Raw genomic sequence first — 13,212 nt, forward strand, 5'->3', positions numbered from 1 at the left:
CTGTATCCATCCATTCATCTAATCATCTGTTCCTTCTAGTAAAAACTTGAAGGCTAATTTTAATTTTCTTCCTTTTAAAATTAATATTGACTTTTCGATCTAATGGGAAATTATTTATTTTACTCATTTCAGAATTTACTTTTATCATTCTTTATGTCTTTATATTAATACAGGTATGTTTATAAATTGTACATATGTAAATATATAAAACTGGCAAATATGCCAACTTATATATATATATATATATATATACATATTTTAGTATATTTATAAATTATATATATATAATTTTGTATATCTATGTAATTTTGCATATCTCTAGAATATTAATTTGGACATGTAAGGGTCTAGAACTGGAAGTATCTTGAAAGATTATTTCATATAAACTCTTTATTTTATAGATGAGAAAATTCAGAGAGGTGATGTGATTTTTATAGGAGCATATGGCAAATTAATGGCTGGGCCAGGACCTCTGACTTCATGTCTGTTCTTACCATGTCACAAGGCAGAAATTTTAGAGTCAACTCTGAGATTTATTATGAGATATATTGAATTTTAGTGAAGAGATAATCTTTAGTTGAAAGTAAGTTCTAGGGTATTTGTTCTCAAGAAATAGAATTTGAGTAAGGTAGAAGTTTCAGGTTTTTGTTTTTAAAAAATAACCTCTAATGATGTTTCTAATTATGAAAGTGCTTATGTACATTAAATTCATGGTCATTATTAGAAACCTTGCAAAATGCAGAAAAACATGAAAAAAAAAAGTAGGAAAGGATTTGATAATTATGTAGATTTACTTAAGCAACCTGTTAACAATATATATGATTTCATCAAAAATTACTCATCAATTTAAAAATGTTTACTATAGGTGCTTGCCAAAGGTAGCAGATAATTTGGGAGAATATTATTATATTCCTTGTGCTACTTTAAAAAAGGTTAGTGTTAGTTCTATTTGATTCCTAGAAAAAAAGGAGGCTTTAAAAAATTATTTCACATTTATATATGACTTTTAAAAGTAAATGATATGATGCATATTACATAATAAATACAGGTAGTAAAGCTGCAAATGGTTAAAATAGAGACATAAGAATAAAAGCCTGAGGGAGAATAATTGTGTCAGAGAATATAGATTAAAAGGAAGTTACTATAATTTAGGGGTGCCTGGGTGGCTCAGTCAGTTAAGCATCTGAATCTTGATTTCATGTTCTCACAGTTGGTAAATTCAATCCCCGCGCCAGCCTCTGTGCTGACAGCATGGAATCTGCTTTGGATTATCTCTCCCTCTTTCTCTGCCCCTCCTCCACTAGTACTGTCTGTCTGTCTGTCTGTCTCTCTTCCTCTCTCAAAATAAATAAATAAACGTAGAAAGAAAAGAGGAAGCTCCTATAATTTAGCAAGATACTCAGACCTGGGACTTAAAGCAGCTGAGGATAAAGGAGAGATGTGATAAATTCTAAAGCTGTCATTACTGAAGTTTACCAGGTTAATGGAGAGGCTGGCTTTTAGGACATATTGCAAAAGTTTTTTGCATAGATGAGAAGAATCTAATGAAAAATAATCCATTAACATTAAATAAAAACCTTCAAATGTAAACATCATGAGATGATTAGTTTTTATTTATTTATAATTTTTTTTAATGTTTATTTTTGAGCGAGACAGAGCATGAGCAGGGTAGGGGCAGAGAGAGAAGGAGACACAGAATCTGAAGCAGGCTCCAGCCTCTGAGCTGGAAGCACAGAGCCCGATGCAGGGCTTGAACCCCTGAACTCTGAGATTATGACCTGCGCTGAAGTCAGATGCTTAAACCAACTGAGCCACCGAGGCACGCCCGATTAGTTTTTTTTAAACATCACTTCAAATGAAACTGAATTTTAAAGTATGTTCACAGAAATCTTTAAAGTTTACTTTTATTTCATGACAGCCATGTGATCATTTAAAATACCTTTTCTGATACCAAGGAGAAATTAATACTTTAGTGGAAGTAGGAAAGTATGAGCAACTTTATTGTTGAGAATATTAACATTTTCACTATTAATAATTATGAGGTAATCTTATGAGCGCTGACTGAAATGATCAGAGCAAAGTTTGCAAACTTTGCCTCATTTCAGGCTTTTCTTGTCTCAAGGCAAACCTCTGTTATGTCCTTTTGCAGTGTTATTTGGCATTCTCCAAGCTTTTATCTTAAAAACAACATTTTCTATTGATTTTTTGGAACATTTTTAGTTCCAGTCTTTGCATTTGTATAATTATATATTTTTAATGGCTAATTACATGGTAAAAATAGAATATATTTAGACTCATAGGCTTAAAGCAAGGACTAGTTAATAATTTAAAATACCATCATGACAAGTTATGTCATTATAAGGCATGTGTAATAAAGCTTAGTAGATCATCTAATATGTCAGGGATATTGTAGAAGATGCATTAGTCTTCTTTCAGTTGCAAATTATAAAAACAAATGAAATAAAAATTGACTATGACTCATTTTAGGTCTAGCTAGATCTAAGGTTTCAAATGTCACCATGTCAGTCTGTCTTTGTCTTTCTGTCTCTGTCTCTGTGTATCTTTCCCTTCACTACGCTTACATCCACTACCAACCCACTACCACTCTCATCCAGGATGGGGAAGAAGGAAATGGATGCAGAAGATTGTTCTGTTTCATTTCGTCTTTTATGTGAGGTATAGAGTTTTCTGGTAGCTGCAGCTTGAAGTCCACATAGATGACTGATATAAAATTATCTGTTCCTTTTTGATATTCAGTAGCCCACATCTTACAGAGGTAGGGGATGAGCCTCTTTTACTGGCATTATTTTCTTACGCCACATGTACAAGTAGTAACAGGATGTGTTCAGTAGTACAGGCTGGCCCCTGGAGGTGAACCAGGAGCTAGAATTCAGCTATAAAGCAGCAGGCAGGATTCACTTCTACAGGAGTTGGTGACTTGCTTTTTTTAGGGCTTCTTGATTTCATTCTGAGGGGTGTATATATTTTATATGGCTCAGAAAGGAGGCCCTTATACATAAGATAACCATACTTCCTTGTTTGCTGTTGATTCATCGCTATTGTCCTGGCAAAATTATTAATGGTATCACCTTCACTTTTAAAAGGTACTAGTTTGTTGATAAATTATATATGACCCCAGTTACTCTTTTTGATGCAGCATATAAGATATGTTCCAGTTCTCAGATATTTTTCTGTGTAGGGAAACCAAGAATGCTCATTCACTTTGCCTAGTCTAGCATGAGAATTGAATAACTTACAAGGTAATGAATTCTTAGAAACTCAGCAGCCAGGGTGTGATCAGCATCTCTTAACTGCTTTGTCAACCCATTTTTTCGATTAAGGACTATATTTTGAGCAACCAGTAAGAGAGATCCTAATGGGATCTCCTACAAAGCTTGGTACAAGATTGAAACATTTTAGGGTACTTGTGAAGTTTTCCATTCTAGTATTCTCCCTAATTTCAGCAAACAGTGGTTTGTGGAATTTACTTGAGACCAATCCATTGAGCTAGACCATGCCAGGTCTTGGTTATTAAAGACTATGATAAATATACAAGTATGTTAAGTCCGTGAATCTTTGATACAGTAATGATCCATAAATTTTTAGGCTGTGGAGATGTTGGGAAAGAATGGTAATCTGAATCAGAGAAGTCAAACAGGACAAGAATTTGGAGTAAGTTAAATGATTTATCTAGTTGAAATGAAGCAAGGTTTGGTATCAGATGGCTCAGCATAAGGCATAGATGTAGTAGATCAAAAGAGCAAGATTGGAAACACAGTCCTTAATCTAAGAATGTGGTCCATCCATTTCTGTACCCTTTCTATATACTCTGCTGAGCTAGCAGTATGGTCTTATTGGGATCAAAGAATGTTAGGCAAGTTTACTTTCCTTTTATGCCCTTCACAGTTGAAGTAACTTTTATGGAGTAGCTGCAGTAAGGGAAATGGTACGGAACAAGGGTATAGTTAGGGAAATACTTGAACAATACGGAAACTATATATATATATATATATATATATATATATATATATATATATATATATGTATATTTTTTTTTGCTGGATTAATGAAGGATTTATTCAGAAAATGAACTATAGGAAAAATGGAATATTATTTAAGTATTCTTTCACTGTTTTTAAATAAAATACTTTAGCCTTAACAGTAAATTTGACTTTGAAGTATGGTATTAGTACCTTGGTAGAAGCAATGAGGCTTGTTTAATTATTATGGAGTTTTATCAAAATTTTATTTGTCAGGATTTCTCATCTACCCGTCTTTCACAGGCTTGACACTACTCTCATAGACTTTACTGACATGAAGTGCCAACGAGGGGATTTAAGCTTCATTTTCAATGGGGATGCGGCACCCTCTGAATCTTTTGTAGTATTAGACAATGAACAAAAAGTTTATCAGCGAATACACCATGAGGTGAGCATGTTGTCTTATCAGTGTTCCTTTAAATGCTTTTGTAAAAATGTATGTATGCAACCAAGCCTCAGTGTAATTGTTTTAAAAGGCATAAAGTATAGGTGAGATGGTTCATTCCCAAAGCTTTCATTTCTTTACTACTAGCTTTAAATTTTTTTTTTTTTTTTTTTTTTTAATTTTCTGTTCTTCATCCTGAGCATTCCAATGAGATTGTTTCTTCATAATTCACTGATGATCTCCTGGTTAAAGGATCTCCAACTTCTCTTAGTTCTCATTTGTAGCTCTCATTTGTTGAACTTGTGCTGGCCCTTTTACCATTTATTATCTTGCTACCTTAGCTTCTTTTAATTTTGCTGACAATCTCTGTTTCCTTAATAGCAACACCTCTTTTGGCTGTCTGTCACTCTTTTTGTACTCTTTTACTATCCCTAACTCTTTGGCTACTTTTCTCTATCTTTTCTTAGAATACAAAATTATCTTCCTTCTGTCACATCATATTTCCCTGTTGGTATTGTTTCCACAACCACCGTTGAAAAACATATATACATTATTTTTATCCTTTGTTCCCTGGATGGCCATTTCCCTACTATAAACCAAGAAAAAGCTTTTCCTGTATCTTTTTATCATTGATAGCCTTAAAAATGTTTTTAAGTCAACATCTTATTTTGCTACTGTTGCTTTTCTTTTGTTTTTATTTTTCAACACTTCATTTCCCCATGTTGTGATTCATCATATCCTGTGGCTCCTTTCTTAATATCTCTTAGATTAGACCTTCCTACTACCATATGTATTCATGAGACCTTAATTATCTTATATGCATTTATATTAAATATTATTATTCAATACTGACATAGTTTCCTGGCAGTGAGCAATGAAAATTTAGATTGGTAGAGGGAAGAAAAAGGAGGTATTCCTTATAGAAGAAAAGGGATGAATAAATTCAGGGAAATGGGAATGAGAATGGTCTGTTTGAGGAAAGAGATCTGACTGCGGTGAAGATCTCTTATTGAGCATGGGAATGTGGTTTATGAAACGCTTTAAAAGCCACATACTAGGATCTGCTGTAGTTGGCAACAGAGAGTCATATTCTTTTTTTTTTAAGATTAAAAAAAAATTATTTATTATTTATTTTGAGAGACAGAGTGTGGGAGGGTCATAAAGATAAGGAGATAGAATTTCAAGCAGGCTCTGCACTGCCAACATGGAGCCTGATGCGGGGCTCGAAATCACTAACTGTGAGGTCATGACCTGAGCAGAAACCAAGAGTCAGATGCTTGACCAACTGAGCCATCCAGGCAACCCCAGAGAGTCATATATATGTTTTTTTAACATTTATTTATTTTTGAGAGACAGAGTGTGAGCTGTGGGGAGTGGTTGGGGGGGGGGGGCAGAGAGAGAGGGAGACACAGAATTCGAAGCAGGCTGCAGGCTCCGAGCTGTCAGCGCAGAGCCTGATGCGGGGCCAAGTCATAAACCGTGAGATCATGATCTGAGCCGAAGTCGGATGCTTAACCGACTGAGCCACCTAGTCACCCCACATATATATTTTTTAATGTTTATTTTTGAGAGAGAGAAAGACAGAGAATGAGTGGGGGAGGGGCAGAGAGAGAGGGAGACACAGAATCTGAAGAGGCTCCAGGCTCTGAACTTCCAGCACAGAGCCTGATGCGGGGTTCGAACTCACAAGCCCTGAGATCATGACCTGAGCTGAAGCCGGATCCTTAACTGACTGAGCCACCCAGGAGCCCCCAGAGTCATATTTGTTGATTTGATCCACAAGTAATTTAAGTGCTTTGCAGCTTTACTCATTAAATGTTTAAAATAACCTATCAGAGCAAATGGTTTTATTTTCCCCATTTTACAGATTAGAAAATTAAGATTTATAGATGTTAAATGACATTTCCAAGATCATACAACTAGTATGTAAGATGGATTGGAAAAGGGAGACATTGGAGGCAGGGAATTTATGGGAGACATTTTTACAGTTCTACAGGTGAGAAGTAGTAAGGATCTTGACCAGGATGGTACAGTGAATACTTAAGACAAAGAGATTATGACGTACATTTCCCAGAATGAAAGACTATGACTTGCTAGTAGTTTGAGTGTAGTGAATTAAGAATTGGAAAGATTTAAGGGTGAGTGTAGTGCTTCTATCTTGAAGAGTAGAATCATGGTGGTGCCAAGGTTAGAATTAGGAGATCTGGAAATGGAAATAGGTTTGGGGTTTTACATAATGTTTGTTTGCTCTAATCAGTGTACTTGCTTCAAACCGTCTATCGAACTTCTTTGAAGTATTTGCTATTATTGGTAACTCAGTTCTTAAAATTTTCATTTTCTTAGGATTTGACTTTGGTCAGTGGTTCTTTTCCCTTCTCTTCTTATTCTTTTTTCCTATTCCCTTTTCTCTGCCACCTCTTGCATCCTCAATATGGTTCTCATTCCCTGCTATAAGTAATGATTCACAAATATATATTTCTACCAGGTAGATCTCTAAATGGAGATCTGTCTACTTAAATTCCTCATGGATATCTTGTAGGTCTCCCAGGTACCTCAAAATTCAGCTCATCTAAAAGTAAATTCCTTTTTTCCTCTCCAAACTCCAAACCTGCTCTTTCTCCCATTGTCCTTGTTTTGGTGAATGATATCATTTTCTATTCAACCAGAAAACTGAGTTATTTTTGAAATATTTTCTTATATTCCATGTTCTAATTAGAGAACACGTGTGGTCCTTTCTGTCTCCCTAATGTCTTATTATTACCTCTTTTTAATCATACCATTATTGACACAATCCGGATGATATTTATTATTTCTCAACTGGACCATTGCAAAAGTCTCCTACATGATCTTCCTGTCCCCCTTCTTGTCTGCTTCTAAATTATTTCACATATTGGAGATAGATTGAACATTGAAAGCAAATTCATGAAATCTGCCTTCCTTAAAGGTACTTTAAAAGATCTCTATTTTGGGGCACCTGGGTGGCTCAGTTGGTTAAGCATCCAACTCTTGATTTTGACTCAGGTCATGATCTCTCAGTTTGTGGGATTGAACCCCAGATCAAGCTCTGTGCTGACAGTGTGGATTCTGCTTGGATTCTCTCTCTCTCTCTTTGCCCCCGACCCCCAAATAAGTAAACTTCTACAAAAAATCTTAAAAAATAAAAAAAATAAAAGGTCTTTATTTCCTAAAGAATGAAATCCAAATTCCTTGGCATGGCATGGCATGGAACCTTCTGTGATGTGGCTTTTGCTCACTTTTCTGCCCTGTTTTTACCTTGCTATCTTAGATACCCTTATTACTGAGCTGTTTACAGTTTTTCAGATGTGCCAGGCTATATAGTACTTCATTCCATTGTTCACAGTTTCTGCTTCCTGGAATGCTCTTCTTGCACCACTTCCACACTTGTGGGACACCTACTTAGTGTCACTTCTTCCCTTGCCAGGAGACCATTATATTCTTTATGCTCCCACTAAATCTGGTATCATAGAGCTTCTAATGCTATATTCATTTATATGTCTTTCTTCCTCTGTTCCCTGTGGTTCTTTTAGCTGTATTCTCTGGTTCCTAGTATTTTGCATCAGTGCATTCTAGGCTAGAGTTTGGCAAACTCTTTCTGTAAAGGGAAAAACAGTAAATGTTTCAGATATTTAGATATATTTTTGGACCAGATGGTCTCTGTCACAACTATTGACAGTATTTAAATGAATGAGTATAGCTATACTCCGATAAAATTTTATTTATAGAAACAGGTGGTACACTGGATTTGCCCTACTGGCCGTAGTTTACCAGCCTTTATTCTAGACTCTCGGATAACTTGTTAAATAATTTGAGCTCTTGCATATTAAAGACAACAGGATAGCTAACTAGGCAACAAATGAGCTAGAAGCATGGTATTGAAATAGAAGCCAGAGATTAAGGCTATTTATATAAGTATTAGCTAATGTTATAGTATCAATGAGATCACTAAAGGATTGGTATTTAGGGTATGCGTGTGTGTGTTTTATGCCTAAAAAAATACAGCAAAGCTAGATTTTAAACATTAATCCTCAAACAGGGAGTAGTTGTTTATACTAATATACATAAATAATAGCTGTTCAATAAATGTTTGTTGAATGAATGAATCAACAATTGGTCTTTTTCAATGATGTGGTTAGGAGATGGTCAGTCTATGATTTTATAGAAGAGTTCTGTTCCAAAAGTTTATTTGAAAAGAGGGTTTTCAAAAGTTAAGGCACGTTTCTTCATAGATAGTGTTATTTATCTAAAGTGTTGTTCACAGGCTAATACATAAAATCCTAATTGATTCATAACACATTTGAAACAATGTTTAACAGTTAGTTCTATGCAACCTATGACAGCCAAAGTTTTTCTTTAGAAAATTGTGTTCAGAATTAGTTTGTTCACTGGGACTACGTTTTTTACCTCTTTAGCTTTAGCATTAATATCAAGATTTTTCATTTTTCTCTTGTAAGTGTGCAGGAAATGGTACTGTTGCAGTCCCAAGGTATTGCTGTTTTTTTCTGTAGTTCCATAGATTCAGAAATGGACTAAATCTGGGTGAAGTTTGGTGGGGAAGAATAGAAAACAGACCTCTCAGGAAGTTAGAAATCAGGATGTAAATCCTATGGACAATTCTCATTCCCCAGTTTCTGCTTTTTCTCTCTCCCCCCCCCCCCCCCCCCCCCCCTTAGGACACTGTAGTCTTAAAGTATCAGAGATTCTCTCTCTTGGCCTGTTACAGGACAGAACCTCATTTTATACCTACTCATTTACTGTCCCATACCTGATCAGTAAGTCTTCTGCCTCTGAAGCAAGCACAAATCTTTGTTTTCTCATTTAAAACAGTAATAATCAGGGGTGCCTGGGTGGCTCAGTCAGTTAAGTGTCTGACTTCGGCTCAGGTCATGATCTCTGTTAATGAGTTCAAGCCCTATTTCAGGCTCTGGGCTGACAGCTCGGAGCCTGGATGGAGCCTGCTTTGGATTCTGTTTTTTCCCTTTCTCTCTGCCCCTCCCCAGCTAATGCTCTGTCTCTCTCTCTCAAAAATAAAAAATAAAAAAAATAATAATCAGTTATTATATGCCAGCCCTGGGGAATATGTAGAGAATAAACTTGAAATAAGACTACTTACTAAGTTTAGAAACCATGGGTTGATATTTTCAGATTCCATTTCTTTCTATAAGGAATATAGAGAAAGTTTCCTTCCTTTATTCTCTCCTTCTCTCCTCATCTCCCCTTTCCTTCCATTTTATAGCTATTAGGAAAGAAAGGCTCAAATGATAGTGGTGGGTCTTTGGATGAAAAAAGAATTAAAGTAAGATTCATCTGTATTAAAAAAAAACCTTTATATGGGAATTTTGTCTCAGACCTGTCAACTTAATTCTTAATCTTTTAAAATCGCTCTACATACTCTATATTTCTGTAATGGATAAGTCAGTATTGTTTCCATGACATATTTCGAACACAAAGTATTGTATTTCATGTACCCTGTATATATAGACTTATAATTAATCATAATTCTAACTTAGTTAGATATATGGAATTTAAACTTCTGTAATTGGTTTTTAGGATAAGTAGTACTTCACATTTTTTAGAATCTGACCTTTTGTTTTTTGAAATCTAACATTTTAATTGTTGATTATTTTCATATGTAGTACTAATAACCTTTGAAAACATAGATTTTTATATTTAACTTTTGTTCCCACTGCAGGAATCAGAGATGGAAACAGAAGAAGAGGTTGACATCTTAATGAGTAGTGATATTTACTCTGCAACTTTATCAACCAAATCAATTTCTTTCACACGTGCCCAAACAGGATGGCTTTTTCGGGAAGATAAAACAGTATGTGCCAATCTTGATTTTTCAGTTTAAAAAATTGTTTATTTTTTAATGTTGCCAAAATAATGTGGTGGAGGTGTAGGAAGCTTACTGACTTATTTTCCAGTAGTTTATTCTCTCCTCCTTGAATCAAAGATAGGGAATTATAATGGTTGTTTACAGAGTTGGAAGTTATTTTTACAGAAGCCAGGAGAGAAAGTTTAGCTCATTTGAATTTTATGTTGGGAAAGATTCTTGATGTCAACTGCCTTGTTATTTACAGGGAACAGTGTCTTCACATGGTTCTATTATATTTCTAATGCTTTTATTCCTTAAGAAGACCATTAAGAGGGATACACTTTTGAATTCATTTCCCTGGACCTTTTTATTGTTTCCACATTGACTTCAAAACTATTTACTCACTCAGAATCTGTTTCTCAGTAGTCCATATATATGACTAAAATTAAATAAGCTTATATTTCTATAACACTGTCATTAAATTAAATTTCCATGGAGATTCCCTCATTAGTGAATTGTAAATTCTTTCCATAATTCCCATTTCATCTGCCAGCAAGAGGTTATATAAGACTATTCAAAATATGTTAAAAATGTTTAATTAGACATATGAAGAAGCATTTGGTAAAGTTTTAAAGTTAAGAATAAATCATCATATAGGTGAAGGCCAAGATTTATTGCTTTTAAAAATTATGTATTTAAAATTATGTTTTATTACACATGGTAGAAATGAATATATTCTTCCTGGAAAAATAAAAACAGCTTGTATTAGAGTTCTCTGAGGAAATCAGTAGATCTCTGTCTGTATCTCTATCTAGATATATGTATATCTCTATATAAATATATGGATATAGAGAGAGAAGGAGGGAGGAGTATAGAAGAGATTGATTTATTTAAGGGAATTGACTTATGTGAATATAGGTGATGGCCACTCTGAAATCTGTAGAGCACTCTAGCAGGTCAGAAATTCAGGTAAGAGTTGATGTGGTCTTGAGTCTAAAATCTACAGGCTATAATCTTTGGCAGGGTTTCTGTGTCACAGCCTTGGGGCAGAATTTCTTTTCCTTTGGGAAATTTTAGTCTTTGCTCTTAAGGTTGGCAGTTGTTTGAATGAAGCCTACCCACATTGTGGAGGGTAATCTACTTTATTCTAAGTCTAGTGATTTAACTCTTAATTACATCTAAAAAATACCTCCATAGCAACATTGAGACATGTTAAGCCAGACAGCTGGGCACCATAGTCTAGCCAAGTTGATACAAAATTAATCACCATACAACCTTATACATAAAGTTATAAAGTACCCCTTTACGAGTACTCAGTCCCCAGAGCCCTTTGTAAAGGATTATCCATTAGTATACTCAACTTTTTTTTATGTTCTGCATTCACAAATATGTATCCCTAGTAATATGTAGCTTTAGATGTTGATATTTCTTTATTTTTTTCTAGTGTTATATCTATTGGTTTGCACCTTTTTTTCCCACTCTTTAGTTTGTTTAGAAGCTTTTTCTTATCAGTAGTGCCACTTCATTCTTTTTAACAACTGCATAGTATTCCATAGTATGGATTGTAGTTTATTTATCCAGTCTCTTATTTATGGACATTTTGATGAATAACACACATTTGTGTCCAGTTTTCTGCCATTATAAATGATGTCATGTTTATCATCCATTTACATGCCCTTTCATTGTCTATTATAGACAGCAAGAAATGGAATGGCTGGATTATGAAGAATATACACTTAAAATTTTTATTGATATGATAATTTACTTTTAATAAATTCTTTCTCATTAGAAGATTTCAAAAAGTGAGAATTATCACCTGAGTATTTCTCAGCCACAGAAAAATTCTCACTTTTAGATATAGGCTCCTCAACTTTCTTCTCTAAGCCTGTTTGGCAACAAATAGTATTATAGGATTCCTAGTTGTGAGCTCCTACACTGCAATCCCTTTGTTGGCTTGAAGTCTTATTTGTTTGTACTCTGTTCTTCTGGACAGCATTAGAGGATCACCTCAAGAGAAGATAAAAATTGAAGCTGCTATTCATCTAGTACTACTGCTAAGCAGCTCAAAGCTCTTGAACAGCGTCTAGGTGATCTTCTTAAATCTTTGACAGGTAAGGAGGGAGTCAGTAATACTTATGGTTCCCATTTTGTAGGTAGAAACAGGTGCAGAATGCCTTACTTTTTGGTGACTGGTAAGGAGGCCACCAAAAACAAGGTAGACATGGAAATAACTCTAAACACATAGTTTTGGAATGCCAGGAAACATCAGAAGATGGAGACCAAGTGATTTGCATGCAGGTAGAAATGAGAAGCTTGTTTTCAGTAAGTTATTGATCATGTTTTTTGTAGTAAGCTGTTTGAAACTGACCACCCATGGGTCTGCAAAAGGTGAAGGTTAATGTTGAAGAAGGACTTCATTGAAAGGAAATAATTCTTTTCTTGATATCATTTATATCACTTGAGTTTCCCTATCCCTAATCCATAATGTAAGCACTTAATTGTAATTGTATTGGTGAGCAAAACTATTCTGTTGTTCTCTCTTCTTTATTGAAAGCACCAAGCAGCTGTAACTTGAAGTTTGATCCTGTTAGAGAATAGAGTATTGGAACAGGTAATTAATTCTAGTTATGCTAGAGATTCTTATGTAATTTAGATTATTTCTTTTTATTCCACTTTTTTTTTCTATCTATAAAATGGGAACAGTAATTATCCCTGACCCCTCCTTGTTACTCATGGTGTTTGACTATCAGCTAAATAAAGTTTCAGATAGCTTTGTGCTACTTGGGAGTAGATTTTAAAGGAATACTATGTGGTATTTCTATTTAGATTTAATTCATTTGCAGATTAACTACCATACATCTTGGGTGTTTTAAATTTTCCTTTACAAATTTTAAATGTGTAATTGTATATATATTCTTAAATTTAATAAAATGTATAAAATAATTTGTTAA

The 13,212-nt window shown here is 34.5% G+C and overlaps 1 protein-coding gene across 1 annotated transcript in view; it reads left to right on the forward strand.

The window, feature by feature from the left end:
* Positions 1–13,212, forward strand: part of ANKRD13C (ankyrin repeat domain 13C) — a 91,451-nt gene that overhangs the window by 52,850 nt on the left and 25,389 nt on the right. The window contains exons 7-8 of the mRNA XM_019448909.2: positions 4,284–4,428; positions 10,136–10,267. Of these exons, the coding sequence (XP_019304454.2) occupies positions 4,284–4,428; positions 10,136–10,267 (277 nt within the window). The remainder of the gene's footprint in view (positions 1–4,283; positions 4,429–10,135; positions 10,268–13,212) is intronic.

Source organism: Panthera pardus, unplaced genomic scaffold, assembly GCF_024362965.1.
Source record: "Panthera pardus isolate Hobbes unplaced genomic scaffold, ASM2436296v1 HiC_scaffold_11, whole genome shotgun sequence".
NCBI classification, from domain to species: Eukaryota; Metazoa; Chordata; class Mammalia; order Carnivora; family Felidae; genus Panthera; species Panthera pardus.